General features: G+C 39.2%; 1 protein-coding gene across 1 annotated transcript in view; it reads left to right on the forward strand.

The window, feature by feature from the left end:
* Positions 1–5,366: 5,366 nt before the first annotated feature.
* Positions 5,367–15,566, forward strand: part of LOC110478414 (N-acetylated-alpha-linked acidic dipeptidase 2) — a 29,704-nt gene continuing 19,504 nt past the window's right edge. Inside the window, exons 1-8 of the mRNA XM_021545012.3 lie at positions 5,367–5,537; positions 7,021–7,132; positions 10,023–10,209; positions 11,296–11,397; positions 12,237–12,362; positions 13,045–13,231; positions 14,253–14,346; positions 14,676–14,774. Of these exons, the coding sequence (XP_021400687.2) occupies positions 5,450–5,537; positions 7,021–7,132; positions 10,023–10,209; positions 11,296–11,397; positions 12,237–12,362; positions 13,045–13,231; positions 14,253–14,346; positions 14,676–14,774 (995 nt within the window). The 5' untranslated portion in view covers positions 5,367–5,449. The remainder of the gene's footprint in view (positions 5,538–7,020; positions 7,133–10,022; positions 10,210–11,295; positions 11,398–12,236; positions 12,363–13,044; positions 13,232–14,252; positions 14,347–14,675; positions 14,775–15,566) is intronic.

Raw genomic sequence — 15,566 nt, forward strand, 5'->3', positions numbered from 1 at the left:
AAGTGCCAAACTCCAAAATTGTGGAGATCTTTCCCTATGTGACCGTACACTGCTTCAGCAACTTTTTCTTTCAGTCCAGAAGATATAATTTTTTCTCTGGCTGAAACATAGCATTGTTTCATTTAAGTTTAATTAGGGCCCTTTTTAGCAATAATTAGCAGTCCTGGCCCAGGATGACACAAAATACAGTAGTTAAACTCTTAAACTACAGCAACGTCCATTAAAAAACGTGTTGCCTGTTCCCTAATCACTGCAGGGAACAGGATACAGAACAGAAATTTTCTCTCTCCTAGTGACTACAAGCTGAAGACATAGATGTGAACCTCATGAAGTTCAACAGGGCTGAGTGCCAGGTGCTCCACCTCGGTAAGGGAAATTCCAAGCACAGATCCAGGCTGGGCAGAGAATGGATTGAGCTCAGCTCTAAGGAGAAAGCCTTGGAGGTGTTAGTGGATGAGAAACTCATTGTGACCTGGCAAAGTGCACTGGTGGTCCAGAAAGCCAGCTGCATCCTGGGCTTCACCGAGAGAAGCGTGGCCATCAGGCTGAGGGAGGGTGTTCTATCCCCCGGTCTGCTCTCATGAGGCCCCACCTGCAGTGTTTGTCCAGCTCTGGGGCCCCAGTGTAAGGAAGACCTGTGCAAGGAATCTAGAGAAGAACCATTAAATCACAGGCCTGGAGCACTTCTGCTGTAGAGACAGACTGAGACAGCTGGACCTGTTCAGCCTGGAGAAAAGAAAGCTCCATGGAGACGTCACAGCACCTTCCAGTACCTAAAGGGCCTAAAGAAAGCTGGAGGGGGACTTTTTATAAGGACATGCGTGACAGGACAAGGAGGAGTGACCTTAAGGTGAAGTGCACAGTCCCTGTGTTCAGTGCACAGTCCTTTACTCTTCCGGCCTTACTGGGTACATTCTCTGGTGGAAGAAAGGGTCAAAGTTTGCACGCTGCACTTGTCAGCTGCCAACAATGTAAACTTTTAGTTGGAGTCTGATAGACTCCTGAAGCTCAAGATAAGAAAGACTGACACAAGGAATCAACATCTACTACCATTGTAATCTGATAGAAAAGTGCAGAGGCCGTGAGAGAGTTCAGCGCAACTGGCAGAGTCAAGGAAACTACTGATTTGAAATTGCAGTTGAGAATTCCCCTGTTGCCATTTTTCCTGCCAGAGCTGTCTTTTCCACAGATCAGGGTCCCTTGATCTCTCAAGCAGCAAGTTCAACCTTTATTCAGACAGTAGGTTAAGCAGCACAACAGTAGTGTATTTTTCTTGCTGCAGATATTAAACTTTAGGGCTCAGTTACTGAGCAGCTGCAACCTACAGTTTGCAAGCTCTGGCATTCATTCTGTGTTTCATGTACCATTACTAGCTTTACTAATTGGCTGAATAGGAGAATTATACATTCAACACACAAATGCATGCTAGTTTTGCATTTGGCATGTGTATGTATTCTTGCCATTTTTTTGAGCTTTTTAGTTTACCAGCAATTTATATGTTATAGGTGAGTAAAGTATATGTTGCTACCTGCAAGTGCTCCAGCTTCAACTGAATCTCACTCTTGTTTTCACTGTCAGAACGAACAATCTCCCTACTCTGAACTCAGCATGAGGCATATGCAATAACTAATACTTTTCATGATCATTCTAAAAGTGATACTAATTTAAAGTACTGTATGTTCAGGACTTTAGGGTTTGGACCCTTTTTCTCACCTCTGCTAAGGGAAGGAGTCCTTTTATCCTGTAATCTTTTCACAGTTTTGTGTAATTTTTCTAACTACTTTGGGTTGGTCTTACCTCCTTCTAGCCTCGAAGTTTTGATTAAACTTAGACTGAAGTATGTGTTTTCAAAATTGAGCAAAATACTCAGCTATTATCATCAATGCACTTGTAGAGGTATCTGACACTGGTAGTATCTTCATTCTGGCTGGAAAAGCCCCATGTAAAATAACAGGGTGGCTGATGGATATGGCCTTAGTATCACCAGGAAGGGACTCAAAGGACCCAAAAGTCTTTTGGGCTGCTGATCATCTCAAAAGCTCTGAGGTCTCTCTTTGGGTACAAAATGAGATGATCAGTAACAGGTAAGAGTGAGATGATGTTTGGGTTGGAGCAGCTTCTTCCAGCTTCTCATATATGTGACTTTGCATTCCTGATATGCTTCATTTTCAATCTCACATGTCAAGATTATTTTTCCCTGACTCAGTTATTCTGAGGAGCACTTGTAAGACTTTGGGTTTGTGTTTGAGTAATGTGTGTATGTGTGTGTGTATGCATGCCACCAAACCTCATCTCACTTCTGTTTCACCTAGGTGAATGGTAGTTACTCAGCCTTCATATGCTGATTTTCTTCCAAGGAGTTTGTAGGTGAGATAACTCAGGGATACTTTTGCAACCTGTCAGCAAGACAATACAAAATGTTTGTATATAAAACAGTTATGATTCCAGGTGTACAACAAACAAAAATTCTTGTGTAGTAATGTCACTCTTTTCACCAGCCTCCACAGCACACCAAGCTGATGCCAAGCTGATGCATAGAATACAACACAGCAGTTTGGGTTGGAAATACCATCTTCCAAATACCATCTAGTCCTCTCCCCCCTGCAGTGAGCAGGGAGATCTTCAACTGGACCAGATGGCTCAGAGCCCTATCCAACATGACTGAATATTTCCAGGGAAGGGACATCCACCACCTCCCTGTGAAACTTGTGCTAGTGACTCACCACCCTCACTGTAAAAAAGATTCTTCTTATATCTAGTCTTAATCTACCCTCTTTTAGTTTAAAACTAAGTTTTAGTAGGGCCTATTGCAACAGGCCTTGCTAAAAAGGCTGTCCCCATCTGTATTGGGTTTGTGTAGCAATGTTTTCATAGTGAGGGGCTACAGTGGTGGCTTCTGTGAGGAGCCCTGGAAGCTTCCCCCGTGTCTGACAGAGCCAATGCAAACTAGCTCCAAGATGGATGCTGAGCAAGGCAGAGCCCATCAGTGGTGGTGGCAGCACCTCTGGGATAACAGATTTTAGAAGGGGAAGAAGGTTACTGTGCAGAAGCAATTAGAGCCAGAGAGAGAGTGAAAAATGAGTGAGAGGATCAGCCCTGCAGACCCCATGGTTAGTGCAGAAGGAGGGGAAGGAGGTGCTGCAAGTGTCAGAGCAGAGATTCCTCTGGAGCCCATGGTGCAGGCCATGGTGAGCACCCTGGCTGCATAGAGCAGAATTCAAAAATCTCACCTGGCCTGTAGCTGTTACCCCATAGCAGGACACAAATGCTACCCTGTACAGGTTTGCTCTATCAGGAAGTTTAGGACTCTGTGAGCTCCCAGATGACACTGGCTGTTTTTCTGTTAGGAAATGAACACTCTCAGTGCAGAATAATTCAAGTGCCTAAAGTTAGGTGGTTATCATGCTTTAGATACCCTAGGACATCTAGCCTGATCTCAGGATGGCTCTTGTGTTGCATTGGGAAACCCTATGGCACAAAAGGAGTTGGGAGTAAAGAAGGTTAAGCTGAAAAAAATGGTTGCAATGTGGAATGTCTTAATTTTTTGCCTTTGTTTCTCACTATCCAAGTCTATTTTAATTTGTAATAAATTACTTTTCCCTGAGTGGAATCTGTTTTGCTAATGATGGTAATCAGCAAGTGATACTCCTGTGTGCATTTCAACCCATGAGCTTTTTAGTAATTTTCTGCCCCAGTCTTGTTGAGGAGGGCATATGATTGAGGACAGATTTACACTGTACATTATCCTTGCAATTAATTGTAACGTAATATACTCCACCTGTGGCTAATCCATGGCATGTAAGAACATGTCACAACTAATAACTAATAGTTATAGGGCTGTATTTTAAGTGGTAGAAGCCATTTGGCTGCTGCCTGTTGTTCAACCTCAGCATTGCTAATGCCCTTGTCACTTTAAAAAGACGTTCACATAGAAATAAATGCATTTCATACATTCTCACTGTTGCTATTCTTACCCCCTTCCTCCACTGATGTTATAATCATGTGAGGTCTAATTTTGATAGAAATCTCCAAAAGCCCTTGTCACTTTACTGTCTATTATGTGCCAGTCCTACACCTGTGGCGCTATATAAATGCTAATAATACATCAATATGCTCATTCTTTGTGAGTTCTGTAGGTGGAATTCCATCTGGTTTGTATATGTCAATTCAGATGCTGGTGTGAAATGTCATTGCTGTTCAGAATTTATGATGGTTTATGAGCAGTTGGGAAATGACAGGAAAAAATCACAGGACTGGACCTGCTTATCATTTGAACACAGACATCCAGCCCTGTGCCTAAGACAGTGGCTGTGAGTGGTGTGGAATACCCAAGTGGTGTAATTTTTCTCTGAAAAGCCTTTGTTTAAGTAATTAAGACATTAACCAGCTTTTCCTACTTTTTCTGAATATTTTCAGCTCATAATAATGTATTTAAGAAAGTTTTGATACTCAGAGTACTGACATTTCTTTTAAAAAACGGTACCTACTTTGGACTTTGGGAGTGAGTGGCAGGAATTTGGAGCATGCCCAGGCTCCCAGAAAAGTTTTCCTGCCTTCAGCCATATAACTGGTCTCAAATGGGCAGGTTCTCAGTTCCACAAAGATCAGTCTTGGCTTCCATGTAGCCATGAAGGGACTCAACAGCAGGGAGTGATGTGCAAGGTTAGAGTAAGTTTATGCAAAATATGATGATTCTGTGGATGTATCTTTTGTCTATTCCCTGGGATGCAGTCGTTTCCTTCCCCATGAGATACTGATGGATTCAACTAAATTAGACTAGGAAAACTTAAGAACCTTGTAATCTTAAGTGAAAGTAGCTAGATAATATAGGAAATACATTTGTGACTTCTAGTTGCAAATCGGATGATGTCTGGCCAGTCTAAATTATATTCTCAGCTGCTCTAAGTATACATTCCTTGTTAAGGATTAATGCTACCAGGGATTAAAAAGGGAAACAATTCAGCATTTTGTTGATAAAGAAGAAATAAGTTTTCCCTTAATTTCATCTCTTGGCCACTTCCACTGGAACAGGTTGAGAATAAGCCTAAATCAAGAACTTTCAAAACTCTCAAAATCAAGAAGTCCTAATAATTAGTAGAAATTAGTATTTTAAATACTACATGTACATTGCCTGGTGCACAGCCTGGATACATATTTGTTACAGAGATACACACCCAGCTAGCTGCACAGGGGCTGTCTGATGGGATGAGACTAAGGAATGGAAGAGTTTAATTGTATTTGGAAAACCGTGTCATCAGCATCACCCAGGGATTAAGGCTGTTTAGTCAGCGTGAAAACTGAGAAGCAAAGAAGGCAGGGACAGCCCTGGGGCTGCGGGTGGAAAGAGGAGGAGGAGGAGGAGGAGGAGGAGGAGGAGGAGGAGGAGGAGGAGGAAGGCAGCTGCTCGCCAGTCGCAGAGCCTGCCAGGCTGGCGGCCAGTGCTGACCGTATGGCCGGGAGCGGGAGCAGGGCCACCCTCGGTGCGTGGCTGGTGTGCCCCGGGCTGCTGGGCTGCTTCGTGCTGGGCTTTCTCACAGGTGAGTACGGAGACCCAGGGGCTCAGCCCCCAGCTCCTGTCCCCTGCTCACGCCTGTGTGCAGCCCCTGGTGCGATTCACTCGCCAGCAGGGAGGTTATGCTACTCTTTAGAGGCATGAGAAAGTATTCGTGCCGCTGCTTTTCTGAGCTTTTCTGTCCAGCAGTTTCAGCCTTCAGGGAGCGAGGAGCAGAGCGGCTCTGTGCTTCGGCTCAGCACAAGCCCTGGTGAACTGGCAGCTTCCCCAAAGAGGCAGCCAGGCATTCAAAAAGAAAAGATGAGTGGAAGAGTTTGAGACTTCAGCGATTGCAAGACTTCCCAGATATATATATTATTTTTTATTTCCTGTTTTTTCCTGAAGATATTTTTAAATGCTCCTATTCTGTTGCTATTTTAAAAATTAAGGGTAGAATGTAGAGGAGGAGTTTGGCTGACAGCCAAGTTACTGAAGTTTTCATTATGCACAATGAACTTTACTAGAGATTCTTTTCTGAAGTCACTTTCAGGATTTGATTTCAAATTAAAATTTAATGTCTTTTTTAAACTTGTGTTGTAACACAAACCTAACACTAAAGCATGAAAGAAAAATCCATGAGGGCTATTAAATATTAAAAAAATATATAAAATATATAAAACATTAGTTTAATCTGAGATGCTAATTTCTGGTCCTTGTGCTATGCTTATACATTTCCCTGAACAACATATTTTGGCCCAGCTGCAAAACAGGATACTAGGCAAGATGGACTTTTAGTCTGATTAAGCATCACTGTTCAGTTCAGAATGTTAGTAAAATTGTAGTTAAGTGTAGCAGGTCATATATACTGTGCACATGACAGCACATGTATTTGTCTTTCTTATGAAAATTTTCCCAGTTGAGATCATCTGGCTAAAATAATAAAAGGATTTTTTTGCTGTTGTTGTTTTTTTTTTTCTTAAGACAAACTCATAGAGTTGATATACCCTCTCCTACTACATATTTTAAAACTGGTTTGGGTGACAGTTAACTTTATTCTTTTAATTATTAAATAGATTAACCCCACCCTTCCCCAAGTCTGTAACTATTAAAATGCTGGCAGGGTGGCTGTTGGGTCCTAGACCTTCACTTTAAATATGCTTACACATCTATTTTAAAATCTATGCATAAACTAAATAAAGTAATTTCATCATGAGTATCAGGAATTCAAATGTCACACTGCAAACAATTGAGAATTTAAACTATAGTTTAAAATTAATGAGAGATTTGTCTAACTTAAAAGAGGATTTACTGGGGATTTAGGGTTTACTCTTTTCATTATGTCACTTTTAAGCACTTCAGACAATTTAAATATATTTTACTTTTCTGCTTGAGCCCTCAGACACTGACAGAGGGTGCTCTAAGCTCTGTTCATCCTTGTGGTTTTAACTCTTTAGTACCACAGGTTGCACCTGTGCTCAAACATGTGAGAACATTCTTGCTAAGTAGGAAACTTTTCAAATGTGTTTCAGGATGGTTTACAAAACTGACCGAGAAAAACCCCAACTTTTCAGATGTGCATCAAAATGTGAGACAGAAACTTGTGGCTGAAATGAAAGCAGAGAATATCAGGAAATTTCTTCGGTAAGCCTTGCGCATCATTTTTTGAACAATTTTATCATTCAAAAAAGAAAGTGATAACATCAGTTCCAAGGAAGGACCTCTGAAAGCAGAGCTTTTAAGATGCTTTGGAAGCATTTAGTTTGTACAGAATGTCTGAGGGAAGAAGGGAGAGGCTTACAACTCTTCTGTTCCCCCCACTTCCCCATTTTGAAGTGGTTGTACTGTCAAGTGTGCTTCCCTCAGCTGCCTGTGCCTACCAGTCTTCATGATTTAATGGAGTGTGCCATTTTATTTTTCCTTCACAAGTATCTGAAGCTCTAACCTCAGATAACTGTTTTCTTTCAGACTGAGATGATTTTACTCTGTTTGGGATGCGATGATTGCCATGAATTACATCTCACTGATCATCTGTTCAGTGTCTCTTTAAACTTTCAGTTTGATTAGCTAGCCTAAGTAGAAAATTAATCTATTAAAAACTAATGCTACAAATTTTCATGGCACTGAGTTGCATGTAAACTTACAACTTATAATTCCTTTAGTGTGGCCATAGTGGATAATGTGCTGTTAATTGGGAGTTCTGACATCCCAATATACCCTGTCTTTTTTTTCAGAGATAAAGGGCTCTGTCCATGTATGGTTGCATGTTGCAACTATTAGTAAATATACTATTTTGCATCGTGGTGCATCCATGCAGTTCTTTAAAAACATCTAAAATACTAGGGATATAAAAATACCCTTTTGTTTTTTCCATTCCACTGAAAATGAAAAAACCCACATTATTCTGTATATTTATATTTTCTATAGAAGAATAAATATGCTCACATGAAAAGTAAATAAATACTCACTCTGGTTAGTAAAATGTTTGTATTCAGCATGTAAGTCAGCAGCTGCATCAAGAACATCAAAGGATTACTGACAAATTTGATTTCTATATATTTATTCTAAACTCAAAATGTTTCATACCTAACATCAATAAGCTTTTCAAATCTAAAGGCCTAATCTTATTTTGTATTCTGTCAGTAGATTGGAGAGTTCCTGAAAATTATGTTTGAGTGAGAATCTAGGCAACATAGCATGAGATAGCTCTGTAATTAGGCCAAAGTCTCTTGGCCGCGGGATGTTAATGATTTCTCATTTGTCTGCTTGCTTTGATGATGGGCCAAATGCTTCATGCTCGTTGGGGACTTTTTTTTTTTTTTTGACTAAATTAAAATAAAAATCAGGAAATGCAGAGAAATTGTATTAACTCACTGTCCAAAAAGTTTGTCAAAAACATAAAAAAATGTGACCTTGAGAATTTTGATCTATATTCTTCATTTTTCAGACTACTACATCTGCTCTTATCATGTGGAGAAAAAAAAATATGAGTCTCAGAAAATGCAGATGCTTTGGTTTTAGCATTGTATCAGAGCTCTGGAAAAGATTAAACTGTTTGGAAGGGAAAATTTGAAAAAAATATTTGTGTGTTTTTCCTGATGGCATATTTCATAATTAGTATACTTATAGAATTAAAAGATACTTAAAATACTAGTGACAATTAAATTGCAAGAAGCAAACAAGCAACAGTGTTTGGAAAAGGTTGCTTCCAGATTTTGGTGCCTACCGTCACAGTTTAAGAGAGGGAACAACAATAGCAGAGAGCAAAAGTTGTTGTCTACTTAGAGAATGTGGATGCATTCAAATCCTGGGACCAGGTGGGACTCATGTGAAAGACCTTTATGTTATGATTGCAGTGTTGCTGTAGATGAGAAATTCTGATGGTTGCAAGAGGCCCCAGGTAGCTGAAAAAGGCTGATACTGTGCCCCTCTTTTAATAAGGACTGCCTGGAGGAACTCTGAGCTGGTCAGCTTCAGGTCTGGAAGGGTGACAGAACATCCTTCTGGAGTCTTCAAACACATGAAGGACAGAAATATAGTTCAGAAGAGTCAGTATTTATTTACTATTTTGTATGGTCAGCATATTGCCTTCTGTAAGAAAATGACTGGTTACATGCATGAGTGGAGACATTATAGTGGCTGTAACAACCTTGACTTTAACATGGCTTTGGACATCATTCTCCTTTGGAAGCTGAGGAAGTGCACACTGCAGAACAAGTGTTGAAAACAGTCTGAAATGACAGGCTGAAGTGATATTAATCATGGTATTTGCTACCACTAATTAATGGTAATTGCTGGTATCTGATATCTGTGTGGTGGCCATTGACAAGTAGCCTGTTGGGAACTGGAAGCTGATGCAGAGTACTTGGCTGACTGATGAGCTTTCACCTTTCCTTCCTTGTTCACTGGGCCAAACAAATTGTACACTGATTTCTGTAGGGTAGCCCAGAGGGACTGGATTCCATTTGTCACTATTTATCAACATTATGTGTTATATCTGATATGGAAGTAAATGTTGTTAAGAAGGTTTAGTTATTCAGGGTTTTGCTTAAGAAAAAGAGCAAATCTGTGCAGATAATTTAATGTAATGATTTTCAAGTTAAACTTATTAGGACATGCTATGATAACAGTACAAATCCATGATCAGATACCAGAATTATCTGGAAGGCTCCTTTCTGAATATGTAGATTTCCTGTATATATTTCCTGCTTCTTGCATACTTCGAATGTTCTTTTGCTGAATCTTTGACATTAATTTTCATTGCTTGTGTGTAGATGTGGCTATTCCTGTTAAGTCAACTGAACTTTTTTTCTTTGCATATCTTAAAGCCTCAGGAAAGGTTCTCTGCTCCGAGTATATTTTGTACATGTCCTGATGCAGACTCTGATAAGCAATCATGTTTTACAGCTCAAGCTTTAAGACCTTACTGTCCATGCAATCTGTCTTGAAGATTAGTTTTATACACACTGATCCTATTTCAGTATTGTGTATCTCTGCATTTGCTGCTTACCAGTGGGTTTCTGTTTTATTCTAGCTCATTTACCAAGCTGCCTCACCTCGCAGGAACTGAACAGAATCTTCTTCTTGCCAAAAAAATTCAAGGCCAGTGGAAGGAATTTGGATTGGATTCAGCAGAACTTGTTAATTATGATGTGCTTCTTTCATACCCAAATGAAGAGCAGCCAAACTACATTTCACTAATTGATGATCAAGGGAATGAGGTGATCTTTTTAATGACAAAACTGTGTTGATGTAAAACCTAAAAAATCTCCAGTGATTTCCTGTTAAAAAAAGTGTCTTCCTCTGTATTCTCACCTACTCAGCTCATCATGTGCTTTATATTATTAAAAAAAAAAAAAAACCAGTGCAAAGGGAATTCATATTTAGAAATGGTTTTCCAGGCTATGCAGAAAACACAGCAAAGTGGCTGAGATCTCAGTGCTTAATACAGAAGAGCAAGGATGTGTGGAGAGGCTGCAGTTAACACCAGTAGACCATAAGGTGTTAGAAGGGTTCAGCCTAAGCATCCATATAGGCTAATATCCTGTTTCCATAAACAACCTTAAGTGGATGCACAGGGATGTTTAAGAACAACAAAAAAATGTATTTCAGGCATGCAGTTCTTCCAGTGTCTAGCTGTTTTCAGCTCAGGGTTTCTCTGAATGTGTTGCAATTAGTCTCTTGAAAAATCCTCATTAGACCTTTTCCAAGTATTTATCCAGTCAGTGACCCCCATTACATCTCTCTTCCAAGTACCTATCCAAACTCTGCTTGATTGAACATCTGTACAATATTTCCTCCCACAGGAGGCTGAGGTAAGGAATTGCAGAGATACTATAAATTTTATGTAGTATTGCCTTGTTTCCCTTGCTCTGAACCTGATCCCACTGACTACCTATGGTGTCTCCTAAGTTAGAGCTGGAAGTCCTAATGAACAAGTCAGTCTGTAGACATCTTCTCCCTTTTGAATACAATAAAGAACTAGATGTAAATTCTGACCAGGATCCTGAGCAAGGAGAGGAGGTGGGACTACAATAGCAGCACCATAGCACATAGGTAAGGATGAAGAGCCAGGGTAGAAAGTAAGGAATGTGTGCTCAGAGATGACATCAGCTTAGAGGTGAAAGAATGAAGAATGCAGTCCATAGAACTGCAGTATTTTGGAATAGTAATACAGGGAGTCTGAAGCACAGAAACTGAATAACTGTCTCTTCTGACTTTAGTTTAAACTATAATTAGCATTTGCTTAGTGTGTGAATTTGTGCCTAGAATGTTTGACCAAAAATGACTGTTATTTTTTTTGATAGGTTTTCAATACATCATTGTTTGAACCACCTCCACAGGGATATGAAAATGTTACTGATATACTACCACCATATAATGCTTTTTCAGCACAAGGAGTGCCAGAGGTAAGAAAAGAAATTATGTAATGGTACTATTACCTATTTTTTGAAACACTTTCTGGGACAGATTGCTCAAACTTCTCAAAATATTTGTTGCAGTAGTTTTAAATACCATTTGTCTTAATTAAAGAGCACTTAGGCACAGATAGGCCACATATTATGCAAAGGTTAGAAGTATTTTATGACCAAAAAAAAGAGCTTTCTCAAATTGCTAGAACTCTGAATCACATAATAAGTGAAAAGTTTTCATCTTGATGAATAACTTTGGATACATCTCAGACTGGTCCATATTATTCAGTAATATGTAGAGGACTTGTTCAAGGCACAGGTAGCAGTATTAATATTTATATCAAGTGGAAGACATTTTAGATTGAAAGAATGCCTTCAAAGGCCATAAAAGGTCCTCCCTCATCTGCTAATTCATTATGGAACAGGTTAGGGACAAAATTGCATTGCATAAATGAGTGAAATTAGCAGTAATATAGTAGTGAGTGTGTATGTGAATATAGTAATGGGTGTGTATGTAAGGCATGTCACTGCTTTGTCACAGCCAGAGACGTTTTTCAGTTTCCCAAAGTACTCTGGTTTATTTTCCAGCCTGCTTTTAGGACTGTTCTTAAGTGCAGGATAATAGCCAAGCATGAGAATTTTGAGCCAAAGCTTTCTATAGAATATTGTGGATATATTTTGCTATTGTTTTTATGAGCACTGGATCTCATTTATAGAAATGGAAAAAAAATTAAAATCCTCTGTCATTCATAGTAAATGGAACTTTATTTATGATAATGGGTATTCTTTTTGTTGACTGACCAATTGCCACAACATTGCTTTTCTTTTCTGCCCAGGCAGATCTGGTGTATGTGAATTATGGCCGTACAGAAGATTTTTTTAAGCTGGAGCGTGAAATGGGAATTAACTGTACAGGAAAAATTGTCATTGCCAGATATGGGAAGATCTTCAGAGGAAACAAAGTAAGGGTTGTGTTTTAATTTCTCCTCTGTGGATCAGACATTGTTCATGGTAGAGCTTGAGGGAATTAGTAAGGGCTGTTCATTGGAACATATGAGCAGAAGGAAGCCTGCAATGCATCCATTGTGACTGCAGTCTAAGAATAACTTCTGAAACAATAAAGCCAGATGAATGTATTCAACTCCTGAGACAGAGATGACTGCAAACTCCTTAGGCAGTTCTTGCATGAGAATAGTTTAGGGAACTGAGTAGTTTGTAGAGCCAAGTCTTTTGATATGTGCCATCCATAGAACTGCAGTACTTTGAAATAGTAGCATTTTGACAAGGAGTCTGATGCACAGAAACTGAGTAACTATCTCTTCTGACTTTAGACAACCAATTTGGCAAAATTGGTGACAGTGGGGCAGTGGGGATGGTGGTAAGGTTTTGTGCCTCATTTTTATGTTCTATTCTTTATTTCATAGCCTTGAACTATGACTAAAGGTTAAACACAAAAAATTAATATATTGCCTTTCACTGTGCTTGGTTATTATGTTGAATCTGAGGTAATTTTCACTCTTTCCCATACTTGTCCTCTAAAACCATGCCTGCATGGAAGTAAATCTCAATGTTCGTATTTATGGCTGCATTAAAAAAAAAAAAAAAAAAAAAAAAGCCACATCTTAAAAACAAATAATTTCTCAGGTTAAAAATGCCATATTGGCAGGAGCCCAAGGGATCATACTTTACTCTGACCCTGCTGACTACTGTGCCCCAGGAGTAGATGCTTATCCAGGTGGCTGGAATCTTCCAGGTGGTGGAGTCCAGCGTGGTAATGTTTTAAATCTGAATGGAGCTGGGGACCCTCTAACACCAGGTTATCCTGCAAAAGGTGAGTGCAAATTCTGTAGCCTGGGCCATCAAGTACTTTATAAACTGCTGTTGAAAGTGTGGCACTAGAAGTTTATTTATTTTCAGTACAGAAAAAAAAGCTGCTTGAAATTCTTATTGACAGTAGTTAATTTTCTATTAGACACTAAGTTCTGTCTGTGTCATTCTAACTGCTTTCAGGTAGGGGAATAAAGTTTCTAGGAAACTGTATATCCCCACCCTTGTGACACTTAAAAAAACAGAATATATAGGTTTACAGTCTGGGAAGCAGCAGAAAATGACTGAGAATTTATAGTCATTTAAAAATATCTGTGTTTCTCAAGAGGACTGCTTTAAACTAGGTTATACTTTGCTAAGAGGACTAATAGCTTTACTTGGAGGTATGTTTCCTTGCTGATCATAAGTTCCAGACAGAAAAAAAACAGTTTAAAATACTTTTTAATGAAAATAAAATTCATGTAGCAAAAATAAGAGCACCCTGAAATCTTTCAAAACTAAGATGCCTGCCAGTGCTGGGTGCTGATGGGATGACTATACAGGGATGCTTCTGAAAAGCTCATGGGCTTGTGTGGCCACTGCTGGGGGCATAAGACAACCTAAACCCAGGAGAGGTTGTGTTTGTCAGGCCCAGCAGACTCAGAGAGACACTGGCTGTCTTCAACCCAGATAAATGCATCTGTGGATGTCCTCTGCAGCCTTGTCAAGCAGCTGCACAGGTGCCATCTTCACCTCACACACCAGCTTGATTTCCCCAGAGCCAGCTTGTAGGAGATGTTATAACATGGTGGGATGGCAAATCTAACCTTGCATCAAGGGGACATATTTTGCACTGCTGTGCTGATGCATTACTGGGTTTGCTGTTCTGTCATTATAGTTTGGTTTTCTAGAAGCAATGTGTGAGAAATGATGTAAGAATTAAAAAGAATCATGCATGCTGGTGGCTGCTCTGTTCAGAAGTGTTTCCAGTTTGGTTAAAGTGGTTAAGAACACCATAAAGTTGACATTTTTTTCTGGTTTCTCAGAGTACACTTTCAGGTACAAAGCTAATGAAGGTGTGGGGATTCCCAAAATCCCGGTTCATCCCATTGGATATCATGATGCAGAAGTATTGCTGCGGTGAGTATGCATCAGTCCTCCTCTCCAGAAGTCAGTATTGACAAATGTGCAGACAAATTTTACATATTAAGATGGCAAAATCTATGCTGTTACTTGCATTTGCTACTCTTTTGTAGTAATGAAAGTAATTTAGAAGTAATAATGTAGTAATTATTGTAGTAGTAATGTAGTCATTCCAGAAAATGTGCAAAGTTCAAAGCATTCTGTTTTTGCAATACTGCTTTTAAGAATTTTGTAAAACCACCTAGGTTTTGCTGCAATAATTATTAAGATAATTTAAGGTTTCATCCTAATGGTCAACTGCATTTGTCTTGGTTTCCATTTCACAGTGCAATGGGAGGACCTGCAGCTCCAGACAGCAGCTGGAAGGGAAGTCTCAATGTGCCTTATAATATAGGGCCAGGATTCACAGGCAACTCTTCTACAAGGTCTGTTTTAAGACTTGCCTGTTTATACAATATTGAAAAAAAAAATCCCTCTGAAGAAAAGACTCTGAAGTAATACATCTAGAGATACTCGAGATATTTACTTCCTTCTGCTAGGGATACATTGGGAGATAATTATTAGAATTCGAAAATAAGTTGAATTAGAAAAAGATCATAAGTTAGCAGATCAGGCTACATGACAATGACATTTGGCAATAAATTGTAATAAAGCTAAATATCACTTTTCTGTGACTTTCCCACGTAAAAATAGTTTCAGTTTACATGAGGTATTATTCAATGAGGACTGTTAGTGGACCTCAATGAACAGTGTGTAAAAATGGTGTATCATTATCACTACTCCGTCTCCAGCTTCACAAGAGTATATCTGAATATATACAGAATTTTATAAGGATTTCATTTGTCATTATTCTTTTCTGCTCTGCTTTAGCACTAACTGAAAATGAGTAAAGTAGGAATAATGAAATAAAAAAGCATATTTGACATAATTACAGTGCTGTTTGGAGTATCTTGAAGTGCAACAGTGAGAAAACAATACAACACACCTTGTATTTTTGAGTACTTTTTTAACAGCTTCCTACTTGGTAGAGTGACTTTTTTTTTTTTTGTAAATATGGATTAATTCTACACATACTTCTTTCTCAAAGTAATTCCCTATCAAAATTAACCTTTTGATTCTAGGTAGAAACTCACTTGCACATGGAAAGTGTGCACATAAATGAATGTTCAAGGCACTGGTGCCTGTTACTTTCTGGGCAAAGATCCAGTGGCTGTCCT

The sequence above is a fragment of the Lonchura striata genome, chromosome 1 (assembly GCF_050655825.1).
Source record: "Lonchura striata isolate lonStrDom1 chromosome 1, ASM5065582v1, whole genome shotgun sequence".
NCBI classification, from domain to species: domain Eukaryota; kingdom Metazoa; phylum Chordata; class Aves; order Passeriformes; family Estrildidae; genus Lonchura; species Lonchura striata.